This window comes from Canis lupus, chromosome 2 (assembly GCF_003254725.2).
Source record: "Canis lupus dingo isolate Sandy chromosome 2, ASM325472v2, whole genome shotgun sequence".
NCBI lineage: Eukaryota > Metazoa > Chordata > Mammalia > Carnivora > Canidae > Canis > Canis lupus.
In genome coordinates this window covers 83273814-83298786 of record NC_064244.1, presented here as the reverse complement: position 1 = coordinate 83298786, position 24973 = coordinate 83273814, and the positions used below count along the sequence as shown (strand labels likewise).

General features: G+C 63.6%; 1 protein-coding gene across 3 annotated transcripts in view; it reads left to right on the top strand.

The window, feature by feature from the left end:
- DISP3 (dispatched RND transporter family member 3) overlaps positions 1-20226 on the top strand; it is a 50563-nt gene extending 30337 nt beyond the window's left edge. The window contains exons 8-21 of one of the 3 annotated variants that reach the window (XM_049107289.1): positions 778-926; positions 1146-1307; positions 2065-2226; positions 4057-4170; positions 4851-4987; positions 5786-5970; positions 7464-7594; positions 7667-7839; positions 8867-8993; positions 9401-9546; positions 11197-11326; positions 11550-11663; positions 12091-12257; positions 12849-20226. In XM_049107289.1, coding sequence (XP_048963246.1) covers positions 778-926; positions 1146-1307; positions 2065-2226; positions 4057-4170; positions 4851-4987; positions 5786-5970; positions 7464-7594; positions 7667-7839; positions 8867-8993; positions 9401-9546; positions 11197-11326; positions 11550-11663; positions 12091-12257; positions 12849-13211 — 2260 coding nt within the window. In that variant the 3' untranslated portion in view covers positions 13212-20226. Of the gene's footprint in view, positions 1-777; positions 927-1145; positions 1308-2064; positions 2227-4056; positions 4171-4850; positions 4988-5785; positions 5971-7463; positions 7595-7666; positions 7840-8866; positions 8994-9400; positions 9547-11166; positions 11327-11549; positions 11664-12090; positions 12258-12848 lie in introns of all 3 variants that reach the window. The other 2 variants (XM_035713450.2, XM_049107291.1) reach the window with 2 other exon arrangements.
- Positions 20227-24973: the final 4747 nt, after the last annotated feature.

Sequence of the window (24973 nt, the reverse complement as noted above, 5' to 3'; positions counted from 1 at the left end):
AAAGTTCGGTGACCCTTTACTGAGCACCTTCTGTGTGCCCAGCTCTGTGCAGGCCCCTACTGCGGGGACGAGGGCGGGAAGAGCGCCCGGCCCGGTGGTCACCAGCTGGGAGTTCCTGCCCCGTGCCTGGCAGTGGGCAGCGTGGTCTGCGGCCTTAGTCCCCGGGGCCCTCGGAGCGGGGTTCCCTTGCTTTGCCCATTTCACCGATGATGACACAAGGGCCGGGGCGGGCGACATTCTCAGGGTCACCCGTTCAGTAGGCAGCAAAGAGGACATTTGAACCCTGTGCTGTGACCGGGCCCCGGGCAGCCGCCACGTCAGGTGCGTCTCGTATTCTCGCCCTGGTGGAGAAATCCTCTTCAGACACAGCGAGCTGTGTGCGGAGCTGAATGTGTCGCCCACGGTTGCTGCCGGAGGCCCAGGCGTTGGGGTCTTGGGGTCTTGGGGGCCGGGGAAGGAGGGTGGCCACACAAAGTCAGGCCTGGGCGGCTGGCTGGGGTTGGGTGCCGGGAGGACCGGGGCTCTGGCTGGGGGCAGGGCACACCACGCAGGGGATCCTCTTCCTGGGTCGTGGCTGCCGTCACCCTTGTCTCCCGGAGGAGTGGCACCCATGGTCCGGGGGGAGATGGCACGTGCAGGAAACGAGGCAGCAGGCTCCTGGAGTCTGTGGCGAAGGCCCCCAGGGGGTGTCTCAGCCGGTGGTGGCCGGGCCTTGCCCTACCGTCCCTGCACGCCCGGGCCCTCGGGGCTCACCCCTCCGCCCCACTCTCTCCACAGCTGCCACCACAAGTGTGGGCGCAAGAGCTCCCTGCACTTCCCCGGGGACGTGTTCGCTACTGCCCAGCGGGCCGGGGGCAGCCCTGCCCAGGGCCCCCTGCCCTACCTGGACGATGACATCCCCTTGCTGAACGTTGAGGAGGAGCCCGGTGAGTCCTGGTACAGGCCTGCCCTGCGGGCCCTGGTGACACCCGGCCCACGTCTGCCGGGGCGTCACTTTGGACGAGGTGGTGTGAGGACGGGTGGGTCCTGAGGGCCTCGGGGATCCCCGCCGAGCGCTTGGGCTGTCCTGGAGAGGGCGGGGCCCGGGGTGCACCTTGCCCTGGCTCTGGGCCAGCCTCTGATGGGCCGCGGCTCTGCCCTGGCAGTGTCGCTGGAGCTGGGGGACGTGTCCCTGGTGTCTGTGCCCCCCGAGAGCCTCCAGCCAGCCCCCGACCGGGGCAGCCGGGGCCAGCTCATCGCCCAGCTGCAGGAGCTGCTGCACCACTGGGCCCTGTGGTCCGCCGTCAAGAGCCGCTGGGTGATCGTAGGTAAGTGGGCTCTCCACCCTCCTTCCTCTCTGATCTGGGCTTTTCTCTAGCGCCCAAGGTGGGGGGACAGACCCCCCAAGGGACACAGAGGCGCTGGGAGCCCAGCCCCCTCCTGCAAATGACCCTTGGTTGGCGCCCGGCTCCCTGGGCCTCACCCCCCATGCGGAATGGAGCTGGGCCCGTAGAGCTGCTGTTTCTGGAGCCTCCCGTGCCCAGGCCCCACCGGGGCGGTGGAGCAGAGCACTTAATGCCTGCGCCCTGAGTCAGAGCCGCTCGGCCAGGTTGGAATCCTGGTTCTCCCATGTACCGGCCGGGCTACCGTGGCTGCGTCAGTCGGAGCCTCGCCTCCTTCCCGCTACTGGGGATAAGAGCAGCGTCTGCACTAGGGCGGTGGGAGGGCAGGCCCGTGCAGGCGCGGAGCTCGGTGCGGCGCGTGGCATGCAGCGGGGGCTCAGCAAACACTGAGTGCTGTTCCCGTAATCGCCGGCGGTGTCTGAGGCCGTGGATCAGCTGCACGTGCCGGCTCCTGGTAAACTGCTCAGCGTCCAAGACTGTGAGCTCGTAGCTTATAGTCTGACCCCCACGTGACGCAGGTAGCGGCCAGCCCTGACCCCCACCCGGATGGCCAGTCCCTGACAGGCTTCACCGCGGGCCGGCTCCCTGGGGACCCCGCCCCCCCGTGAAGGGAGCATCTCTGATCCAGGGCCGTGAATGCCACCGGGCCCGGCCCCGCCTGGTGTGCATCCTCTCCTGGCAGGGCTCTTCGTCTCCGTCCTCATCCTGTCCCTGGTGTTTGCCAGCCGGCTCCGCCCCGCCAGCCGGGCCCCCTTGCTCTTCCGGCCTGATACCAACATCCAGGTGCTGCTGGATCTCAAGTACAACCTGAGCGCGGAGGGCATATCCTGCATCACCTGTTCAGGTGAGAGTTCAGTCGGGGGGTCCCCTGGGGCTCCCGCTCCCTTTGGAGTTCAGGCCTCAAAAACCGTGGGCCTGTGAGAGATGCGAGGTCCAGGCTCCCTGTCACTGTGCAACTCAGCACATCCCTGTGCCTCTGAGCCTCAGTGTTTTCCCATTTCCTGAAACGGGTATTTACCGGGTGCTTGGGAAACCATAGTGGGCAGGACAGGCTTCCCGAGCTCGGGGAGTGCATTTGCCTGCCAGGGGCGGGCCAGGGTTGTAAGAGAAGAACGGGGAGCCTGGGGAGCTCAGCATCACTGAAGGCTTCCTGGAGGAGGCTGCATCTAAGCTGAGACTCAAGGAAAGGGAAGGAGCTAGCCAGGCTGAGAGAGAAGAGAAGAGGGCTAGGCAGAGGGAAGCACCCAGGAGGACAGGAGGACAAGGCTGGGGCCAAGTTTGAGAGTTGGTCGCAGGCGCTGAGGCCAGCCAGGTGGACCTGGCCGGAAGGGAGCGCTGGAGTGAGCACTCTGCGTGTTACTCTGTTTGCCAGGGGGAGCCAGTGGGGGTGCTGAGCGGACAAGGGCCGTGACCGAGTCTCCAGGCGCTGTGTGGGGGCGGGCGGGAGACCAGGTGGGAGGCAGTGGAGTCGGGAGGTGCTAGGAGGTGGAATCCGGAGGGTCCGATGATGGAGTGGGCGTCGGGGATGAGCGAGGAGGTGAGTGGTCTAGTGCAGGCCCTCAGGACACGGGTGCCCGAGGCCTGGGCTGGGGCCCGGGAGGTTGGCCCCAGGTCACTCCGCGTGGCCAGGTCAGTGAGAACCCGCAGGAGCTGCTGGGCCAGCGCTCAGGCTCTTAGGAGAAGGTCCGCTGGCGCTGTGATTGCCTCCGCTTAATTAGGGCGGCGTTCACGTTATCCTGGCCTCCCCTCGCTAAGGGCCTTAGCCCACGCGTGATAATCGGCCACAGCTCAGAGAGGAGCCCGAAGGCCCCTCCTGAACCGGAGCCAGCCCCGGCCGCAGCCCCGGCTCCCCTCCCACCCCCTGGGCACACGCCCCAAACTCCATCATCACCCCTGCTGTGAGGCCACCTGCCACCCCTCAGGGCCCACTGTCGAAAAGCCACTCCCCTGACTCAGCTGGGGCCGAAGCTCCTGGAGGCGTCTGGAGGAGAGCCAGGGCGCCCCCCAAGTTCGGCCCCAGCCCCTCGGGGCTCTTGCTCTCAGGGACCTGATGGTGTAGTGAAAAGGGCTTTCAGGGCCAAGGCTGGACCCAGATGAGGCTGTGCCTCTCGCTCCCTGGGTAGGGCACAGGACCTCCCCGACCTCTGCTTTCTCCTGTCACCGGGGTTATACCTCTAGGAGTATTGTGACGATTGCATCTCCGAAGGTGTAAAACTTCTCTCATTAAATAACAAAAGAAAACAGAAGATTCATCCCCAGTGATTGAGGCAAAAGAGGACAGTGTCCTGTGGTCTCCACTGGCTGCTGAGGTTCCGTCTCTGACCGTTCCACTCACCGAGCGTTTATCAGGAGCTCAGTGCATGAGATGCAGCCTCCCGTTCGGCCTTCCTGCCGCCCTGTTGGTTTGGTGTCGCCCGGTTGCCGGAGGAGGTCTTGGGGCACGGCAGGGACGAGGAGGGAAGGTGTCAGAGTGTCCCTGGACGGAGCTGACAGGTCCTTCTGCCTTAAGATTCCTGCAAATTCAGTATTTGGCATTGTTTTCCGTGGCATCCAGTGTCGCAGACCCCTGTCACCCTCCCCAAGCCAAGGGACCCATGTCCTGTGTCCCTAGGGTTGCCGTCTCTCTCAATCTCTGCCCTCCCCTGCCACTGTCCCTAACGGGATGTGGGGGCAGGTCTGTTCCAGGAGAAGCCCCACAGCCTGCAGAACAACATCCGCACGTCCCTGGAGAAGAAGAAGCGGGGCTCAGGGGTCCCCTGGGCCAGCCGGACTGAGGCCACCCCACAGGGTTAGTGGGGAGTGTGGTCTGGCTCGGGAGGGGGGGGGGCTTCGGGAGATCTCACCCCCTGCCGGGGTGTCGGGGCCCTGTGGGGAGAGCACGGTCTGTTCATGCTCTGGTTCCCCTGTGAGAACGAGAGTCTGTTCTTGGGGGTCACTGAGAAGGGGTTGGGTTGGGGGGTGAACTCGAGGCGCTGCCCACTATCCCCCAGCTCCGAACGCTGGCATCCCCTCCTGCCGCCGTCCCAGCCAGGCCTCCGGCACCCAGGATCCCGCCATGTGTGCCAGACCCATCCCGAGCCCCCGGGGCCGGCTCCTCCCTGCCCAGGGCCCCCTCAGAGGTGGGATGCTGGGGCACATGCAGGAATTAGCCCCCGTGGGGAGTCGTGCGTGTCCCGGTCACCCCACCAGCCCTCTGTGCCTGCCATCGTCCTTCAGCTGGCAGCTCCAGCCCCCCCTTCACTTTGCTCCCCTCTCGGGCGGCAGCGCCACTGCCCTAGCCCTGCGGCAGCTCTTCACCTCCACGCGGCCCGTCCCTGCCAAGCCCCCCAGCTCGCTGCGTCCCCACGTCCACCCCACACCCCCGGTCAGCGCCGCAGGCTCTGTCTGCAAGAGGAACTGAGGGGGGCCGCGCTGGGTCGGGGGAGGCCGGCCCGGTGACCGTGCAGCGCCCCCCCACTTGTCTCCCAGACTCCCCAGGCACCGTGTATGTCTCCAAGATGAAGAGTAGAGGCCACCCGGCCGTGTACAGGTTCTCCCTCAACGCCAGCCTGCCCGCCCCGTGGCAGATCGTGTCCCCCGGGGACGGGGAGGTGCCCTCCTTCCAGGTGAGCGGGGCTGCCGTGCCGGGCACCGCCGGGTCGGGCATGGGGCTGACCACGTGGAGTGGGGAGGCAGGGTCTGTGAGGACGGAGCAGCTGGAGGCACGTGACCACCCCCCAGCCGGGTCTGTGGCCCCTGCAGAGGGGCCAGCAGGGGCTTCCAGGCAGCCAGACCTGGGTTCGAGTCCTGCTGCCATTTGTAATCTGTGTCTGGGCAGATCCTTCACCTCTCTGAGCCTCCCTGTCGTCCTCTGTGAGGCGGGGTACAGCCGGGGGGGCCTGTGGGGGACGAAGCACACGGGACACGGGAAGTGCTCCAGCCCCCAGGGGACAGCCTCCCAGGGCCGGCCGGCCTCCCGTGTCGCCCTCAGGAATCGTCCATTTCTTTGACAAGTTGCGCCGTCCAGGGGCACACTTAGCTTGTTGAGGGGTCACGTTTCCCTTTGAGTGATGACACGGCTGAGGCCGCCCCACGGTTCCGGCCTAGAAAGCTGCCCCTGCAACGTGCACAGAGCCGGCCCCTCAGGAAGCCCCAGCAGACGTCTACCCCCCCACACTGATCCTCTCGCCCCAGCCCTTCACGGGCCCAGGCCGCGGCCCCCCGGCTGCTGCGGGCTCAGGGCCCCGCTCCGCCCCGGCCCAGGACGTGCTCAGCGGAGGCTCAGACAGGAGGAGCATCTGCCCGGTGTGCGGACTCGAACCCAGGCCTCCGGAGCCCCTGCCCCCGGCCGCTGGGAGGGGCAGGGCCTGCGGGGCGGCCGAGCCCCGGAGTCACTGTCTTGTCTCTGTTGATCCACTGCGTAGGTGTATAGAGCGCCTTTGGGTAACTTCACCAAGAAGCTGACCGCTTGTATGTCTACAGTAGGGCTGCTCCAGCCGGCGAGCCCCTCCCGCAGGTGGATGGTGACGACCCTGGCCTGCGACGCCAAGCGGGGCTGGAAGTTCGACTTCAGCTTCTACGCGGCCGCCAAGGAGCAGCAGCACACCAGGTAGTGGCCTCCGCCGGCCCGCGGGACCGGGGCACCTCGGACACCTCGGGCCGGGCACGTCCTCGCCCGCCCGCCTTCAGCCGGTTCTGGGCCGGGCCCGCCTCCCACGGCTCCGCTGCTCGTCCGAGCCCGGCAGCTCCCGTCCCAGGCCTGCGCCCCCCGCGCCCTGCCTGCCGGGCTCTTCCCTGGCTCCGGGGGCACAACGTCCCCCTGGGAGAGCCAGTCCCTGCCCGAGCCCCGTCCCGGGGAGAAGCACGCGGCCCCCCGCGGCCTTACCCCTTCCCGGCCCCCACGGCCTGGAATCGCTCGGCCGCGGGGTTATGAGGCGTCTCCTCAGGCGCAGCGGGGACCTGCCCGTCCCCCCGCTGTGTCCCCAGCACCCGGCGCAGGGTCGGCCCCCAGGTCTCAGTGAGCACTCGCCGGATGAGGGGCTGCGGCCGCGCTGCACCTCCTCTCCGGGCGCCGTCCTCACGCTCTGTACATGGTTAATGCAGCGCGTATTTGACTAACGTGCCCTCGCCCCTGACGCAGGACCGAGGACTCCGGAGCGGCCGCGTCTGTGTTTACCTGCATGCGCAGCTCCTGGTGCTCCTCCCAGGAAGACGGGCTCCGAGCAGCCGGGCGCCCCGTGTTCTGGCCAGGGCCCCGCATTCGTGTGTCCCTTGAGGCCGATCCCGTGGTTCCTGGAACAAACCTGGGGTGCCGACGTGTGCGGGCGCCCTGCTGGTGCCGGGGATACGGGGGTGACCAGGACAGATGTGGCTCCGGCCCTCAGGCGGCTGGCGGGGGACAGCGGCTAGCCGGTCATCCACAGCATCCTTGCAAACGATGGCGCGGGCCCCGCTCCACAAGGAGGGGCGCTGTGGCCGTGGGCCCTGCACTGCTGACACGCGGGGCTCGGGTCCCCGACAGAGCGCGGCCTCGGGGTGCCGGGCACCCACATAGCCCCGAAGCCACGTGGGGAGAGGTGGCTGCAACGGCTCACTCGCTGGGCCCTCCCGGCCCGGGTACCTCGGCTCAGGGGCTGGGGGTCCCCCTGCCTGTGCTCCCGGAGCCCAGGGCTCGGCTCACTCTGTGCACACACAGCAGCCGGGATCAGGTTGCCCGCACGAGCTTAGAACCTTCTAGAAAGAACCTGGGGCCACATCAGGTCCAGGGGCGAACAAGCCAACCACAGAGCCCCTGCTTCCCACGGAACCTTGAGGCTCAGCCCCGGCTGAGGTTCAGGCGGGCGTGCTCCCGAGCGGGGACGCGAGGCGGCCGGGGGCCCTCTGGGGACACTCGCACCCCCTGGGGGCGGCCTGGAGGCTCCTGGTCTCCACCCTTCATGCCACGGGGAGGCCGTCGAGCAGGCTGTGTGGTGCGTCCCGGTTGTGGTGAGACCACGGGGACCCGCCAACCCCCACCCGGTGCAGCCCCCCTCACCCTCCCACCCTGGCACATGGGGGGCGTGCGTGCCTTCCCGCCTCAGCCAGGCCCCTTTGCCTCCGCAGGAAGGTGTACTTCGCTCAGTCCCACAAGCCTCCCTTCCACGGGCGCGTGTGCGCGGCCCCTCCCGGCTGCCTGCTCAGCTCCAGCCCCGACGGCCCCACCAAAGGCTTCTTCTACGTGCCCAGTGAGAAAGGTACGTGCAGGGAGGCTGCCGCGGGGCCTGGGAGGCCGGGCCCGGCCCCACACGGATGCGACTCCCCCGCAGCGCCCAAGGCCCGCCTCTCGGCCACCTTCGGCTTCAACCCCTGCGTGAACACGGGCTGCGGGAAGCCAGCCGTGCGGCCGCTGGTGGACACGGGGGCCATGGTCTTCGTGGTCTTCGGCATCATCGGCATCAACCGCACGCGGCAGGTGGACAACCATGTCATCGGAGACCCGGTACGTGGGCCCACGTCGGGCAGCTCCAAGGGGCTGGGGCACAGCCGCCGGGAGGCCACCAGCCCAGCGCCCCACATGCCCTCTGGCTCCTTGCACAGCTCACGAGGCCCAGACGCGGCCACCGCGGGTCCTGGGGACGGCCTTCGGGGTTGAGCTCAGGATCACCCAGGACTCTGGGTACATTTTGGGCCTGAGTCGGTTGCCCCTTGTGTTGAGGGGCTGGAACGGAGCCGAGGGAGATGCAAGTGTGTAAACTGCCCCCCCCCGCACCCTCGCTCCCCCTCCCCGCCGCGCCCACAGCCCCCGCTGCATTGGGTTGCTGCACGGTGCCCTGGGCTGGCCTCTTGAGTATCTGGAGGCGGAGAAACTGAGGAGCTGCTGGGTCCGTGGGGCTCGGGGTGGGGCCGAGCCCATGCGGTCAGAACTCCTGCCCCGAGCAGTCGGTCTGGCTGGGTGTACGGGGTGTACGGGGTTCACACCCAGGGTAACTCGGGAGCCGGGTGGTTGGAGATCCGTGTGCTCAGTCCTGACCGGGAGCCCCCAGGTGTTCAGAGGAGGGTGGGAAGGCGGGAGCAGACGCAGCAGGTGAGGGAGCTTGGGGGTTTGGCCGGGCAGAGCCAAGAGACGGCAGGAAGCCCTGGTGAGAGGTGAGTCAGTCTGTTGAGCCTCTGACTCTTGATTTCAGCTCAGGCCATGGTCCCAGGGCCCTGGGATCGAGCCCCAAGTCGGGCTCCGCGCTCAGCGGGGCCTGCTTGTCCCCCTCCCTCCCCACTCCTCCCTGCTCGCTCACTCTCTCTCTCAAATAAATCTTTACAAATAAAAAAATGAGTGTGACTCAAAGCATGGGTGAGCCCAGGGGCCCCGTGGCGGGTGGGCGGCGATGGGAGCAGAAGGTGCTGGTGGAGCAGGACAGAGCAGGCCCGGGCAGGGGTGGCGGGGAGCTCTGGGGTTCTTCCCGGGGGTGGGCCCAGGACCGCGTTCCCGACTCACTGAGCCGCCTGCGCCCGCTTGTGTCTCCTCGGGAAAGGGCAGCGTCATCTATGACAGCGGCTTTGATCTCTTCAAAGAACTGGGGCACCTGTGTCGCCTGTGCAAGGCCATCGCGGAGAACTCGGAGCTGGTGAAGCCGGGCGGGGCCCAGTGCCTGCCCTCAGGTGCGTCCGAGGGAGGACAGCCTGGGAGGCCGTGCTGCTCCGAGGGCGCACAGCGGGAGGGCACGCACGCCTGGCCTGGGTCCTGTGGGCGCGTCTGCCGGTCTGTCCACACCGGGTGAGGGCGTGTGAGGCCTCTGGAGCCGTGTTGTGCATCAGCACGAATTGGTGCCGAGGTGCACATGTGCGGGGATGAGCGCCGGGTGTGTGGGCACAGCTGCAGGAGCCAGGGCAGGGCTTGGCACAGGTGACCTGGCGCGGTCACGCCCGGTGCCCTTGTCCACCTGATGGTGACCGACTGTGGAGGTTTCCTCTCAGCGCCGCCGCAGGCCACGGTCCAGGCTGGGAGGTCGGGCAGGGCCGTGCTCTGCGGGGTCCCGGGCCCGACCTGTCTGCCCCTCTCCCCGCAGGCTACAGCACCTCCTCCTTCCTGCAGATGCTGCACCCCGAGTGCAGGGAGCTGCCCGAGCCCAACCTGCTCCCGGGGCAGCTGTCCCACGGCGCGGTGGGCGTCAAGGAGGGCCGGGTGCAGTGGATCTCCATGGCCTTTGAGTCGGTGAGCTCGCGGTGGCCCCCGGGCCCAGTGCTCGCCTCGCGTGTGTCCCGAGGCCCAGCCCCTGGCCCAGATCACAGGGGTTGCTCTTGGGGGGCGGATACTGCAGCCAAGAGGTGGGGGGACTCCCCGCAGGTCACAGCTTGTGCGTGTCGGCGTCAAGCGTCACACCAGGCAGCTGACCACAGCGCTGCCCTTTCTTCCACGGAGGCTGTTCCCACCAGCCTGGGGTCTGTTCTGTGGCCTCCGGGCTGGGACGCCGCTGCGCTGCTGGGAGTCCCGGACGCTCCCCTCTGCCCCTCGGGGGTCCGGGTGCTGGGCCTCCCCCAGGAAAGCTCGGGAGCCAGGACCAGCCGTGCACGCACCTCACGACTTCCTCTGTCATGCCGAGGCTCCCTGGACCCTGCCCAAGGGGGGAGGCCCCCGTGCACACCCGCACACGTGCACACCCGCACGCACACACGAGGGCCAGCGCACCTGACCTGGGCGTCTGCGGGCCCCGTGGTCCCGAGCCTGCACCTGCCGCCGCGTGCGGAGACCCGGGCCCGGTCGGGCTCTGATCCTGTGTGCTCCGCGTCTCCCTGGCAAATCCCTCTTCCCCGCCGGCCTCAGGCTCCTCCCTGAGGAAGGGGCTCCGCGATCCCCGGGAAGCAGCTGTGCCGTCCCGTAAAGACGCGGGAGTGACAACCAGCTCAGTCTCTGGCCTCCAGCCCTGCTCTCCTTCCCACCGCAGACGCACCAGGCCAGAGTCAGGAGGCCCCCAGAGCCCCTCCGGGTCCCCCTCTAGGGAGACCCAGGCCAACGGGCGGGTTTTTTAATTGGGCAAAATCCGCGTGACAGAATTGACCGTCTTAACGTTTCTGAAGCGCAGCTCGGTGGTGCTGAGTGTACTTACGTCGCCCGCTGGCCCCGCGCCGCCCGCCCCAGGCCTGCGCCATGCGGATACTGGGTGCTCCTGAACGGGCCGCCCCGGGTCCCTGCCGGCTCGTTTCCCCCAGTGTGGCCGCCTCCCGTGTCACAACCCCCGTCCTCTGGAGGGCTGAAGCCCTGGGCGGTTCAGGGAGGGCGGAGCCCTTCAGGTGCATCCACGCAGCGGGATGTCCCTTCCACGCCGACCCCACGGACGCTCACACACACCCGTGCCCACGGACGCCCTGGAGCCTGGGCCGCACTTGGGGAGCCCAGAAGTGGGCGTGTGAGCGCCCGGGGCAGGCCCTAGAGTGGCAGAGGTCCCGGTCTCCCCCACACCCCCGAAGGCCCCCGTGGGGCTGGAGACTGGCCGGCCGCTGGGCGGCGGCCGCAGCTCCCAGGGAGGCCCCGAGCCCGGCGGAGCCCAGCACATCTGGGGCTCCAGGAAGCCTTCCTGGGCGAGCTGGAACCCGGGAGCTGGCCGTGCGGGTGGGGCGCCGTGTGGGCCCGGGCGGGAGCCGAGCGCTTGGGGGCTCCGGGAGCGGCCGCTGGGCCTGTTGGAAAGGGACGGGCGCTGTGGTTGCGCCAGGACCTGCTGCCCGTGTGTGGCTCACACGTGCTCCCGGGGGCTGCTGGGAGGTGGCCGGGGGCCCAGCCGTCACCTGGCAGGGGGAGTGGGCGCTGCCCCCTCTCACCGGCTCGTGTGCCCCCCAGACCACGTACAAGGGCAAGTCCTCCTTCCAGACGTACTCGGACTATCTGCGCTGGGAGAGCTTCCTCCAGCAGCAGCTGCAGACGTTCCCCGAGGGCTCGGCCCTGCGCCGAGGCTTCCAGACGTGTGAGCACTGGAAGCAGATCTTCATGGAGATCATAGGCAAGAGGCAGCCCAGCCCCCCGCTCCCCCGCGTCCCCAGGCCTGGAGGAGCGGGTGCTGGCAGGGTGGGTGGAGAGGTGGCCCGCGTCGTGCCTGCCTTCCTGGCGAGGGCCTGCCCTGGAGGCCCGCGGGTGGGTCCTCGTACGGCCCAGGGAGCGGGCCAGCTGCTGTGACCGCCCACCCGTGGAAGCCCGGCTGAGGCTCCTCTGCCCTTGCCTTCCAGGGGTGCAGAGCGCCCTGTACGGCCTGGCCCTGTCCTTGCTCATCTGTGTGGCCGCGGTGGCCGTGTTCACCACCCACGTGCTGCTCCTGCTGCCCGTGCTCCTGAGTATCCTGGGTATGTGGGGGGGCGGGGGGCGGGGGGCAGGCATCAGGCTTGGGGCCAGGAGGGGCGGGGGCCGCAGGCCAGCAGGCTCCTCTCCACCCTTGGCTGTCCATATCCTCAGTGAAGGTTTCCCAGCCCCCCCCCCCCCCCAGGCAGAAGGACCCTCTGTAACAGATGCTCACAGGACCTGCCCCCCAGTCTGTGCTCCCGGAAGAGACCCGGGTGTCGCCGCGTGGCCGCTCCTGGCCCAGTGACCTGCTGCTGCACCTGCCCTCCCCTGGAGCCTGGCCCTCCTGGTCCCTCCTGTCACCAGAGGCGGGGGCCCCACCATAGGTGTCGCCCGTTCCGCGGGGCCCTCTGGGCTCGCCCGCCGCCCTCCAGGACTGTGTGGGTGAGGCCGGGTGCAAGCCGCCTGCCCGTCCCTGCCCTGCCCCTGCAGGCATCGTCTGCCTCGTGGTGACCATCATGTACTGGAGCGGCTGGGAGATGGGCGCCGTCGAGGCCATCTCCCTGTCCATCCTCGTCGGCTCCTCCGTGGACTACTGCGTCCATCTGGTTGAGGGCTACCTGCTGGCCGGAGAGAACCTGCCCCCCCACCAGGCCGAGGTGAGCGCCCTGCCGGCCGTGCCCAGCACGCGCCCTGTCCCCGGTGCCGCGAAGGGGCCCCTGAGCCGGCGGGACGGCCCCGGGCTGAGGTCTTCACGCCTCATCTCCGTGCCCAGGGCAGCGCGGTGGGCCGTGGGCGCCTCCCTCCCCGCCTGTGTCTCTAGTGGGCGTGCGGGTGCGGGCGATGGCCACGGCCTCCCTGCTTCCCTGCGTCCGAGTTTCCCCCGGCCCTGCCCCGGGCCCCACCGCCCCTCCGGACCTCGGGCGCTCCGTGCCAGCACCAGCGCTGGGTCTCGTATGTGTTTTTCCTAATCGGCGCGAAAACATTCACGAACATACTTTAAACCAGCTCTGTTTTTAGCTGCTTTTGGTCAAGAGAAGGAAATCCGCGCCAGTCAGGGCCGTTTACGAGGACCTGCTGCGCATGCCGGCCACAGCCTGGGGGTCCCCACGTCACGGGGACCGTGCTGCCATCACGGCCCCTTCTATGGCAGCAAACCTGGGTGTCCGGGAGCGCGCCGGCCCCAGGCAGGGAGGGCCCGCTGGCGCGTCAGGGCCTCGGCCCCAGCCTTGTCTTCACCTCGCACGCAGGACGCCCACTCGCAGCGCCAGTGGCGGACGCTGGAGGCCGTGCGGCACGTGGGGGTGGCCATCGTGTCCAGCGCCCTCACCACGGTCATCGCCACGGTGCCGCTCTTCTTCTGCATCATCGCCCCGTTTGCCAAGTTCGGCAAGATCGTGGCGCTCAACACAGGCGTGTCCATCCTCTACACGCTCACGGTCAGCACGGCCCTGCTCGGCGTCATGGCACCCGGCTCCTTCACCCGGACCAGGACTTCCTTCCTCAAGGCCCTGGGCGCCGTGCTCCTGGCGGGGGCCCTGGGCCTGGCCGCCTGCCTCGCGCTGCTCCGGAGCGGCTACAAGATCCCGCTGCCCGCCGGGGCCTCCCTATAGCCCCGGCGCCGGGCCCCGCCTGGCGCTCCTTTGGTCCGGCGGGTGTGGGACGAGGCGGCTGTCCCGGCCCGGCTCCATCTGTCCTGGCCCGGGCCCGGGCTGGGCAGGCCGCGTCGCTCCGTGCGGGGCCCGTGGGAAGCCAGCCACCACCCCATCCGACGGCGGGAGAGCCGGCGCCCTCCGTGCAGGGTGCCCCGGGGGCGACCCTCGTAGTGCCTCAGCGCTGCCCGCAGCTCTCCCGTGGGGCGTCACGGGGCCCCCGTCCTACAGACGTGAACACTGAGGCACTGGGCGGCGGGTGGACTGACGCGTGGCTGGGCTGCCTCCGTGCCTCCCTCGGGGAATTTGCAGGAAGAGCACAGCGGTCCGAGGGCGGGGGTCTCGCAGCCCCCCGCCTCCCCGCCCCCTGCTCCCTGGCGCCAGCGCTGGCTGGTCCTGTGTCCCTCCCAGGCCTCCCGGTCCTGGGTGCGAGTGCAGGGCCCGGCCTGGGGCTCTGCATGTCCTGCCCCAGCCCCAGCCACCAGGGGCTGCTCCTCCCGGGGTCTGCAGGGCCTGGCGCAGCTTCCTACTGACCCGAGTCCCCGTCTCCCCCTTCGACTCCAGGGGTGGGCTTGGGGGAGGCGGCCCCGGGGGTTGCTGGCTGCGCCGCAGGGGTTCCCGTGGCAGTGACACTGCCGGCCGCTGCCACTAACACGAGCACTGCAAGCACCGCTGGCTCCACCGCGTTCTTCACGTTGTAGTAGCTACGGGGTCGCCGGTGCTCGGCCGGGACCTGGCACGAGGGGTGGGGCTGGGCCTGGACGGAGATGGAGGTGGGTACAGGGTGCCCCCAGGGACCCCGGTCCCGGAGCCCCTGCCTGCCCAGGCAAGGTTGGGGGCCTCGGGGAGGGGGTGGCGGTGCGGCTCAGTAGATGCACCTTCTTAAGGGGCTCGTCTGGCTCATTACCTCGGGCATTTTTTTAAAAAGATTGTATTTATTAGAGAGGGGGCGGGCGTGGGGGGACACAGGCTCCCTGGGAGCAGGGACTCGACCCCAGGACCCTGGGATCATGGCCTGAGCGAAAGGCGGACACCTGTGAGCACCTCTGGTGTGCCAGGTACTGTGCCCCCCATGGGGTGGACGTTGCCCCCTGGGCATGAGGAGGCCGGACACAGGCTGGGCTGGAACCTTGGAGCCCTGAGGGTGGGACGGACGTCACGGGTGTCCTCCAGGCCAGCTCGCCTGGTCGTCTGTAAATACTAACTGGGGGGCTGGGTCTGCAAGGAGAGGTGCTGCCTGGGACCAGGTGGGATCTCCGTACGTGTAGAGGGAGCAGCACACCTTTGGACTCGGCGGCTCGGAAGCCAGACCCCGAGCAATTCATGGCACCGGTTACCGTACCCCACGTCCTCCTCGGGATCTGGAGCCGCCTGGCGGGGCTTAAACAACAGACGGACGCTCAGTTGTGGAGGCTGGAGGCCCAGAATCAGGGTGGGCAGGGTGGCTCCTGGAGCTTCTGCGGGAGTCGGTTCCAGGCCTTTCTCCCAGCTGCCCGGGTCGGGGAGGCCTTGGTGTTTCCTGGCTCACGGACACGTCAGTCCCGGCTCTGCCTCCGTCGTCACGCGCCCACCGTCCCTTCCCAAGGACACGGTGGTGTCGCATCAGGGCCCACCCCAGAGACGCCACCTGCAGAGACCCTATCTCCAAGTAGGCGGCCGGTCCCAGGCACCAGGGTTAGGACTTCGGTGCATCTTGGGGGGACACGTTTCACCCCAGGACAGGCAGGGCCCGGCACGCCTCTGCTGCCCCGTCCGCCACCCGGAGTGCATGCTGGCGCTCCCGTCGTACGGATGGGGAAGCCGAGGCCCTGAGACGGACGGGCTGGGTCACACAGCCGGTGGCGGTGGGGCCAGACGGGACCGCAGCCAGTCCGCCCCAGGGCTGCGCTCAAGCACTAAGGGTCACAGCCTCTGGGAGGACAGGAGCAAGGCCTGGTGGCGGGATGCTCAGGTTGGTGGTCAAGTCCAGAGGCCCCGGGATGGACGCTCGTCACCCTGAACGCTTGCCCGGTGGCCTTCAGTGAAGCCCGAGCCCCCCAAGGCCCAGCAGGGAGCACGGAGGCCCGGGGACAGGTCACGCGTGGGGTGCACAGCCCCAGGGGGCTGCTCCGGGGTGCGGGCCAGCGTCCCTTCTGGTGGTTGCCGCTGTGGGAGGAACAGGCCGGCTTCTGGGGGGGGGTTCGGGTGGGAGCGGGGCCGGGAGGCGGCTGGCAAGGTGACCAGACCCCCAGGACGTGCTCGAGCAACCCCGTCGTCACCTGGCTGCTCACCTGGCCCAGCGCGGAGGCGGAGTCGGTGCAGATGGTTTGCCTGCAGCCCGGTGATGCCCGTCTGTAGAGAGACCCTCACGTAGCCCTGTTGCCTCTGAAGAACCATCCTTTCCCTCCCTCTTGGCCTCTGCTTTTTTCAGAGTGTCGTGGGGGCCTCGGTGTCCCCATTGCCCCGGGCACGGGCTGCCCACTGGGTAACCCTGGTGACCCTCGGGCTGCCCCGGGAGCCGGTCCGCAACCTACAGATGAGCACCTGGGCCCGGGTGGGGGGGGCGGGTAGGGGAAGGCAGATGCGGGCAGCACCCTGCCCCCCCCACACTCGCCCTCTGCGGGGACGTCTCAACTCCAGGCCTTCATTTCCTCACAGGAACTGACCTGTCCCGGTCCCTCGGGCCCTGCACCTGTCCAGCCCCCGGCCAGTCAGGCTCTGCCCCCTCCGTCCCGGGGCGGGGGGAGGGTGTGGGCAACTCCCCGGGGCCACATGCTGGGCCATCCAGTTGCCGATAAACAAGTGCCCCTCTCGTGTCCGGGCGTGGCTCGCAGGGCCCCGGGGGTGTCAGCCCCTTGCGAAGAACCTTGACCTCTCTTTGCTGCTGACGCACAGCTCGGGGGTCCGTGCACTTTGGCTGAGCGTCCACGAGACGCCCTTGCTCAGCTCGGGGTGCCGGGGAGCGCCTGTCACCTGCAGAAGTTCCCTGAGCCGCTGCTTCTCCCCCTCCTCCCCTGGAGGCCGGGACATCCCGATGAAGGCCGCTTGTCTGGGGGCGCCTGCGCGTCCTGGTCCTTTCCCTGCGTTCCTGGGCACTCCCGCAGCATTCCTGGGCAGGCCCCGCGTCTGACTCCAGGGCCCCCGACCCACTGCCCTCAGTGGCCGTCCCCCACCTGCGTGCCGCCCCGAGGGAAGGGAGCTCCGGGCCCAGAGCTGAGAGTCCAGCACCCGAGGGCGAGCCCCAGCCCTGCCCGGGCGGCCTTGAGCAAGCCCTGGACGGCAATTCAGCCTGGGGACGGGGCAGGGCACAGAGTGATGCCCAGAGCCCTGACCCCCACTGCTACGCCGGTGGGACGGGAGTCTCCTGAAGTCAAGGAGGCCCCCGCGTCCGTGCCCTCCCGCGGCGGCCGTGCCCTGCCGGTCTTGTTCTCGTCACTGTTCACGTAGCAGGATGCCCGCCGGAGCTCCACGGCGCGGGGACTTCCTGCGCACCTGCCGTGGGCTGGGCACGGGGATGCAGGAAGGCAGACACCCACCCCGACCTCGTGGACCTTACCTCGTGCCGGGAAAGGAGCTTTGGTAAAAGAACCAGAGGGCGGTGAGGGATACGGGCCCGAAGCTATGGGGCGGGGCTGGCGGAGGGGTCCCTGCGGAGCCTGAGGACCACTGTCCTCGCCTCTGGGGAGCTGGTCCACCACACACAGGCCGCCTGGGGCCGAAGGACCGCCTCCCAGGCCGCTGTTAGGCCGTAAAACAAGGGCTTTGTTGGACTTCAGAGGGGATGAAGCCAGAGCCTCCCTGGGGCAGCAGACTCGGAAAGGGGCAACCTGCTGGCCCAGGACGGCACCCGGCTCAGAGTGACACGCAACCCGCCAGGTGAACCAAAGGAGCAGCGCCCATGAGGCGGCCCCGGCCACTGCCGAGAAAGACGCGCTGAAGAACAGTGTCCTCTGCTTCCTGGGGCGCCCAGCGGAGTTCAGGTGCCGGTCACACCCGCTCAGCGGGCTAAACGCCATTGTCGTTGGCATTCAAGGCCCCACGGAGGCCTGTGAAATTCTAGCCGCTCCGAACGGATGTGCAATATGAGGCCAGCCTCTGGGGGCCGAGGGTCCACCCTCCACCGCGTCTTGGGGGGCTCAGGCCTAGTCTTTGCGCCACCCCGTCCTTCAAGGCTCCGCAGAGGGGTGCCCGGGGAGCCTCTTCTGGTTCCCCCATCCTCTGTGCAGACTTGACCGTCTCCTCCTCCTCTGTCCTTCATACACGCCCATCCTTCCCTCTTCTGGTCGCCGTGCCTCGATTTTTATTTTGAGGATCTTCCCCCATCCCAGACCTGTGGGCAGAAGCTGGCCACTGTCCCCCGCGCACACTGCCCCGATTACCCCCTTACGTTACCCCCCCTTGTAACCCAGGGTCGCCCAATCAGTGCATGCTGCCCGCGGGCCACAGTGCTCTGTTGAGGGCCGGACACCCCGCCCAAGTCAGTCCAATGAGTGTCTTCCTGGGAACTTACTGGGATTCTGGCAAAGATAGACTCTCTTTTGACCATTATTTCCACATCGTGGGAGGAAAGCCGAGCCTACCCAGGAGTGAGGCCAAAACAGAGGAGAGCAGACCTCAGGATAGAAGTCAAATTTCTGGTAACATTGCTTAAGCCCCTGGATCCAGCCATGCCTGAAGCTGAACACACCTAGATAGCTTTTTTATGCCAATCTCCTTTCCCTTAAGCCACTTTGAGGGAGGCTCTCTTTCACTTTGAATCAAGAGTCCTAACCAGTCTCCCCCAAAGGCTTCAGGCGTTTATCATTTACGGGTTTAAGCCCAGCTCTTACGGGTGACATTCAAAGCCTGCCGGGACTGCCTCAAGGCCCCTCAGGTCACCTCCCGGGTCCTCCAGCCTCCCAGACTGCTCACCTGCCCCAGGCTTTCTCCACTGGGCGGGTGCTTGGGGCCCCCGCTCTTCTCCCCACTAACACCCGTCAAACTACGACCTGTGGCCCAAGGTTCCGCTCAGACGCTACCTTCTCCGTGAAGCCTCCCTCTTCTCTCGCGGCTGTGGGAGCACCGAGTCCGTGCGAGCCTGACTTGCGCCTGCATCTGCCTTTCTGGCGGGCAGGAGGCCCCTGAGGCAGGACAACGCCGTGCCCGACCCCCGACCCCCGACGGCCCAAGGAAGCTGGACTCTATCCCAGCCCAATGGGAATGTGATGAAGGGTTTTCTCTTTTAAAACAGGAGAACATTTTAAGTTTATCCAATTGGTAAAAATCGCATCTGATGACACCCTCTGTCGGCAGAGCTATGGGGGAACCCGACTAACCGTGAAAATCACGCCGCGTGGTCCTTTGGACTCGGCAGGCCCGCTTCTGAGAATTTATCCCGCAGATAAACTTGCGCTGGTCAAGTGTAGACGTTACAGAAGCTGAGCCAGTGTCGCCAAGGCCTGGGACCCCTAACTGTCCCTCAGCACGGGGACCGGTGGGATGCGCTGGCCCCTCCCGACACCAGGACACGCCAGCTGTAGGAGAGCGAGGGAGCTACGTGCCCGTGAAACCTTCGCACAGGGCACCCACCACTGCAAAGCGTGTGCAAGACCTGCTAGCTCGTGTGTCTAAAAATTAAAAAAAAAAAAAAAAAAAAAGAAGCAGTGGGGGCGAGAGGACAGATACTCATTTCTGCTTGTTCAGCATTAGGAAGCCCTGAGGGAAGCATGGGACGAGCCCGAACACCGCTACCTGCGGGTATGGGCCGACCCCGCAGACGGCCGGCAACAGCTGAAGGAAGACTTTTTCTAATAAATCTTTTCACATTCTTGGATTTTTTGACCGCAGGAAATGCAGTACCTGCATCTTTCTTTTTTCTTTTCTTTTTTTTTTTTTTTAAGCAGAGGAGAGCTGTAGGTTTCATTTGCTCCTTAGAGAGCTCACTCGGGCTGCAGGGCAGAGGGGGGCCTGGAGGAGGGGGAGCGAGTCAGGGAGAGCAGTGAGCAAGAAGGGGAGGGAGCCCCCCCTCCCAGAAGAGGTGCCGCCGAATCCGGGCACCGCTGGGAGCTGGCCGGGCGGCAGCTGCTCCCTGCCCCATCACTGAGCAGGAACAAGGGACAATCACACGCTCTGGAGCCAGTTGCATCAGAGCCTTTGGAGTGATGGGGAGTGTGGCGCTGCCTGGCGCCCGTCCCTCCTCCTCCCCCGGAGTCGGGCAGGCAGGGGGTGCTTGGGACAGGCAGCCCGGGGTGATGGAGAAACCCGGGCGGCCCCCGCGACTACTTTGGTGCGGAGCCTAGAACCCGGGGTTTTGTGTCCTCCTTCCGCCTCCATTAACTGTGTGAATTTGAGCAAGTCATTTGCTCTATCTCCGCCTGTTTGCTCATCCCTTAAATAGAATAACCCGCGTGCATGGTTGTCGCATTTTGAACGAGGTAAGATAATGCCGAGGGCTTGGCCGCATCGAGACCCGCTGAACCATCGTCACGACCACCGTCATTGTTACAAAGCAGGTTTCAACCAACTCAGGGCAGCATTGATGTGCTTAGAGTTGCAAAGCACCTCAGTAAACAGGAGCCATTTGCTCCCCAATTAGCTTTTCTTCAACTCTGGGGGGAATGTGTTTCCTTGGGCCACCGATGCTGGGTCTAGCTTTGTGACTCTAAATTGTCTGTTGGGATGTTGGCAGGAGTAGAGCAAGCCAAGACCTGAAATATGGGAGCCTGCGGGGACTTGACGGCTCCTCCGAGGGAAAGCCATGCCCAGGGAGCCCGCTGGTTCCCAGAGGCCGAGAGCTGTGGCACAGACTTGACCCCAGCTGGAGCCCGGAGCCAAGAGAAGCTGGTCCTTGCACAGATCTCATGACGCCCAGCGGACCCTAGTGATCGAAGCCACCAAGTTTAGGTAGTTTTTGGTTGGCTGGTTAGATTTGTTTTTGGGTTTTTTTGCAGCTTTATTGCGACAATAGCTGATGGAAGCACCAACCATGACTTGCACAATAAAGTTGAAGGTCCTTCAAGGTCTTTTAGCATCTCATTGACAATTTCCCCATTTTTATCTCACGCCACTGCCTCCATTTTGTACCTCAGGCCTCAGCCGAACCAAGTTTCATCCAGTCCTGGTGCACGTGGTGCCGTGGCTCACCCCCAGCTCCGCAGACCGTCCCCCCTGCCTCGAGCGCTCCTCCCCTACTGCACCTTCACCGCAACTCTCTACCCCTCAGGACTCAGCTCCCGCCAGGACGCCTTCAGGGGTGCCCCAAGTCTGGGCTGGTTGTCCTGCGATGTGACCCCATAGCCCTTTGGATTGCTTCTGCCCTGTATTTTCAGTGACCTTCTACTTGTCTCTCTCTCCCCACGAGGTCATAGTCCATGAAGGCAAAGACTGAACATCCCCAGCTCCTGGCATAAATACACTCACGGTAAATATGTGTTGACCGAATGAATTCCCTGTGCCTTGAAGCCTCCGTCTGCCCACCTGTAGAATGGGAACTGTCTTGTCAGAACTGGGCCAGAGCGCTGCCCTTGCGTTGCTTCGCTGCAGGAGGAGGAATGAACAGGTGCCTGTTGCTCTCCACCCACTCCATCCCTCGTTGCCGTCACCTCCTCCCCGGCTCTTGTCAGAAGGACCCGAGGTGAAGGATGTGGCTTCTCAGCAGACCGGGGAGCCTTTGTTCTGCACAGACCACCTGACGGAGGTGCTGCTTGTACCTACCTGGCTTGCGTGGGGAGGGAAGGGCCTCTGCCCAGGCTGCCCCCGGGCGCCCCGCTCTGCCCGCCACAGTGCCCTCCGGGCGCATCTGCCTTGGCTTGGCGAACACAACTCTGCAGGGCGGGCGGAGAGGGAGGACTGGGGGCAGCTGACGTGTAACTGGGTCCCTCCCACATGCCTTGAAGTCGATTCATCCTTACCACCCTCCCCGAAAGGAGGATTGTATCCCCCATTTTTCAAAGAAGAAAGTGAATCACCCACCTTCTCCAGTGGTGGGATTCTAACCCAAGCTGGCTGACCCCAAGGTCAGTTCTTCCTGCATGCAATGGCCTCCGCAGCCGGCGACGATCTGCCGTGCCTTGGTGGTGCCGGCAGCGTCGACAGGAACAGAGAGCATCGATGACACTCTTACAATAAAAAGAGAGATGCGCTAAAGTGTGTACAGCACTCTGCGGTTCCCGAGCTGCCGTCTCATCAGTGTCTCACGACTTTGCCAAGCAGACCGACCAGCGCCCCAGTTTACGGAGGAGAAGCATGAGGCTCGGGAGGTGAAGTGATTTCTTCCAAGATCCCACAGTAAATGAAGTTGAGGCAAGACTCTCCCCGCCTTGTCCCCTGGATCGCTGAATTCCAAGGGTCCCACTCGGGGACTCTGGGCCGCAGGGGGTCCTTGAGGCATCTGATACCTTGGGACACATCCTTTCCCCGTGGTCAGACCATCAGGCTGCCAGGGATCCAACCCGTGGAAGCCACATGAGCTGAGTCCCGACATACCAGTCTCTACTGCTGCCTACCAAACCACTTCAAACACCAGTGGCTTAAAACAACGGCCATGTATTTAGCTCATGAGTCTGTAAGCTAATTAAATTAAGCTGGGCTCATCTGGGTGGTTGTTCTGATCCTAGATGCTCCCTCCTGCGTCTGCAGTCAGCTGTGGGTTAGCTGAGTGGTTTTGCTTTGGGGGCTCGGCTGACCGTCAGGCCGGAGGAACAGGGGTCACGGGACGATGTGTCACTCACCAGGCTTACTCACAAGGCGGTGTCGTGGTTCCCAGGGAATGAGTGGGAGTGCACGAGGCCTCTTACTATGGCTCGAATTGTGTTCGACCCTCCTGTTACAGGTTGAATCCCAGATGATGGATTATCAAGGTTTGTTTTAGAAAAAGAGAGGAAGCACGGGTGGAGGGGAGAGAAAGGACACATACATTTGCCAACACCAAAATGCAATTTATAAAATGAAAATCTGGTGTGACATTCAACTAAATTAACAATTTATAGATAATTCACTAGGCTTATACCATTAAGCAAATGCATTTTAAATTGATTTCAAATTAGTGGGCTAATGATTTCCCCCAGGTCCAGCCTCTGCCAGGCCCCCAGTGTAGTGTTTTTAATAAGAGGTAGGTGTGCAATAACAGCCTCTTTATTCCATAATTGAAGCCATAATTGAACTTGAGGTCATATCCAAGGGCCCTATTGATCTACATAGAGAGGGAAAGTGCTGACAGTGACCATCTTCAGGCCGGGGTGGGCAGGGGGGACCAGGAGAGAATCCTGCAGCTGTGAGATCACTTTTTGTATGACCCGCAGGTAGCCCTGATGGCTGATGAAGAAGTTAAATAACCTTGAGACAGGCAGAGCTCCTAATCCCAGTCCTGCAGGGACTCCCTAAAGACATGTCGAGGACCTATGCGACCCTCCAAGATTCCCAGGGCCCCACGGTAAACACCGCACCCTCTTTTGTCCCACCATTGCCTGCCTGACCCCCAACTCCCTAGGCCAGAGGGATCCAAGTCAAGGTACACCACAAATGTGTTCTACTATCCTTCCTCATCCTAAGTTTCAAGTCCTTTAAGTCTCAGGCCAAGAGCTTCTCCAACCTCAACGCAGAAAGGCAGGGTGGAACGTCTTTGGGTTTTGTTGGCATAGCCCTGATTGCTTCCATTTCATAAAGTACAAACCATTATCCATCTCTATTGTTACCTCTAAAGGGGCTATAAGAACCCTTAGCTCCATCTCAGGAGAACACTGGAGTCTCGTTTTATTTTTTACCAGCCATTTGGGCTGTTCAGAACCCAGACATCTTTTCTCCAAAGGGCATGCCAAACAAAAGGAAGTGAGAGGGGAAGCAGAGAGGGAAAACAAGAGGTCCAGAGGAAAGGAGTGAGGGAGAAGGACAGAGAACCAGTGTTTTTAAGAGGGGAGCATAGAACAACTGAGAGAGATTTTACAAGGAAGTAGACGTGTAATGGGAAATCTCATGACCCCAAGGCCAGGGAGTACAGCTAGGGAGGGGAGGCAGACTGTGAGCACTGGGTCTTCTAATGAACGGATCAGTGTTTAAGACGATCTGTAAAATACTCCATGTGTGCCCTTGAGATTGTTGAGCTGTCAATAATACAGTCCAAATTTGAATCCTAAAATTATTTAAACATTGTAAACTAGCAGTCGACACAATGCTCCCAAATCTCATAAAATCTGGAGAAAAGACAAGAATGGGAAAGAACAAAGGAGAAGGAGCTTGATATTTTCCCTGCTACCTAACCCCATCTCATTCTTGGGGCATAAGATTCCTTGCAGATTTTTAACTGAGCTCCCAAGAGTCCTCCATTGCACTGGGAGATAAATTCCACGTTCTCAGCTCTTCTTGAACAGATTCTTCTCTCAGACATGTAACTGGGGCATGGAGGAAGAAGGAGAAGGTTATTCAATCGAGGCTCTGCATCATCTCGTTCACATTCCATCACAGGAGTCAGTCATGGCGATAACCAAAGACAGGAAAGGTTCTGAGAGAAGAATGTCTCTGGTTTCTAGGAAGAGACTAGTGGGGAATAGTCATTGAATCAATATTGATCAATAAAATGTCCCAGGAAAATCTAAAGCCACATTACTGAAACAGAGTTTTTCCCTAGAACATCTTCTCTGTTGATCAAAAGAATGAAGAAAGGCAAAATCAGAAAGGAGAAATTCATTTTTAAAAAATGACTGTGAATTGATGCAACCCCCTTTAGAAACATATCTGTATACTATGATCCGCAATTTCACTCCTGGGTATAAACCCAACATAAATGAGTGCTTTGTCCATCAAAAGGCACGCACAGGAATGTTCACAGCTTTATTCATAACAGCCTCAAACTGGGAACAACTCAAATGTCCATCAACAGTAGAATGGATCAATAGACTGTGGTTTATTTACACAAAAGAGTATTATACAGAAATAAAAAAAAAAAGAATGAACTACTTCTATGCAGTGACATAGATGAATCTCAAGACACAATGTTGAATGGAAGAAGCCAGACACAGAAGAGCAGATACATTTATGTGAAGTTCAAGAACAAGAACGACTCATCGATGATGACATGTCAGAAAAGGGGTGGGAAGCAACACGAAGAGGTGGTGCTAAAAGTGTTTTGCATTTTTATCTGGATGGTGGTTACACACGCACACACACTTTTACTTAAGATGCGTGTATTTTATACAAGTCACTCCTCAAGATGACTAGCAGATATTTTTAAATGGTCACTCCACTCCATCAGTCCAAAATTTGAACCATCATCTGTCAATCACTTCTTGAGGGCCGTGAAATTCACAGAGCTTGAGCTTTATCTTCCATCTTGAGGGAAACGGGAAACACACCTGCCCATTGCGCAAATGAGGATAATGAGGCATGGGGATCTTCAGGCAGAGGCACCACTGCAGGCCATGCAGTGTAAGGCTCGACTGACAGGTGTCATGGTGAACGCAGACTGTGAACCACGACCTGTGGCACCTCTGTCCTTCCTCGTGGCATTATTGATGTGGCTCACAACGCCTGAGGCTGGACGTGCCCCGTGGAGCTGCCAAAAGTTCTCATCATCCCATAGCCCTGCCACTCTCCCTAGAGCAGAATAGGATGGCTGTCGCAGCAGCTCCTGGATTAACTTCAAGAGATGCCAAATTAGAATTGAATTACAGACCAGCCTGGTGGTCTCCAACAGCTGCCATTACGGTGACCCAACCCTGGCGGGGCTTGGTGACCACGTGCCCCGGGGGGCTCGCAGAGGCTGTTTCAGCACC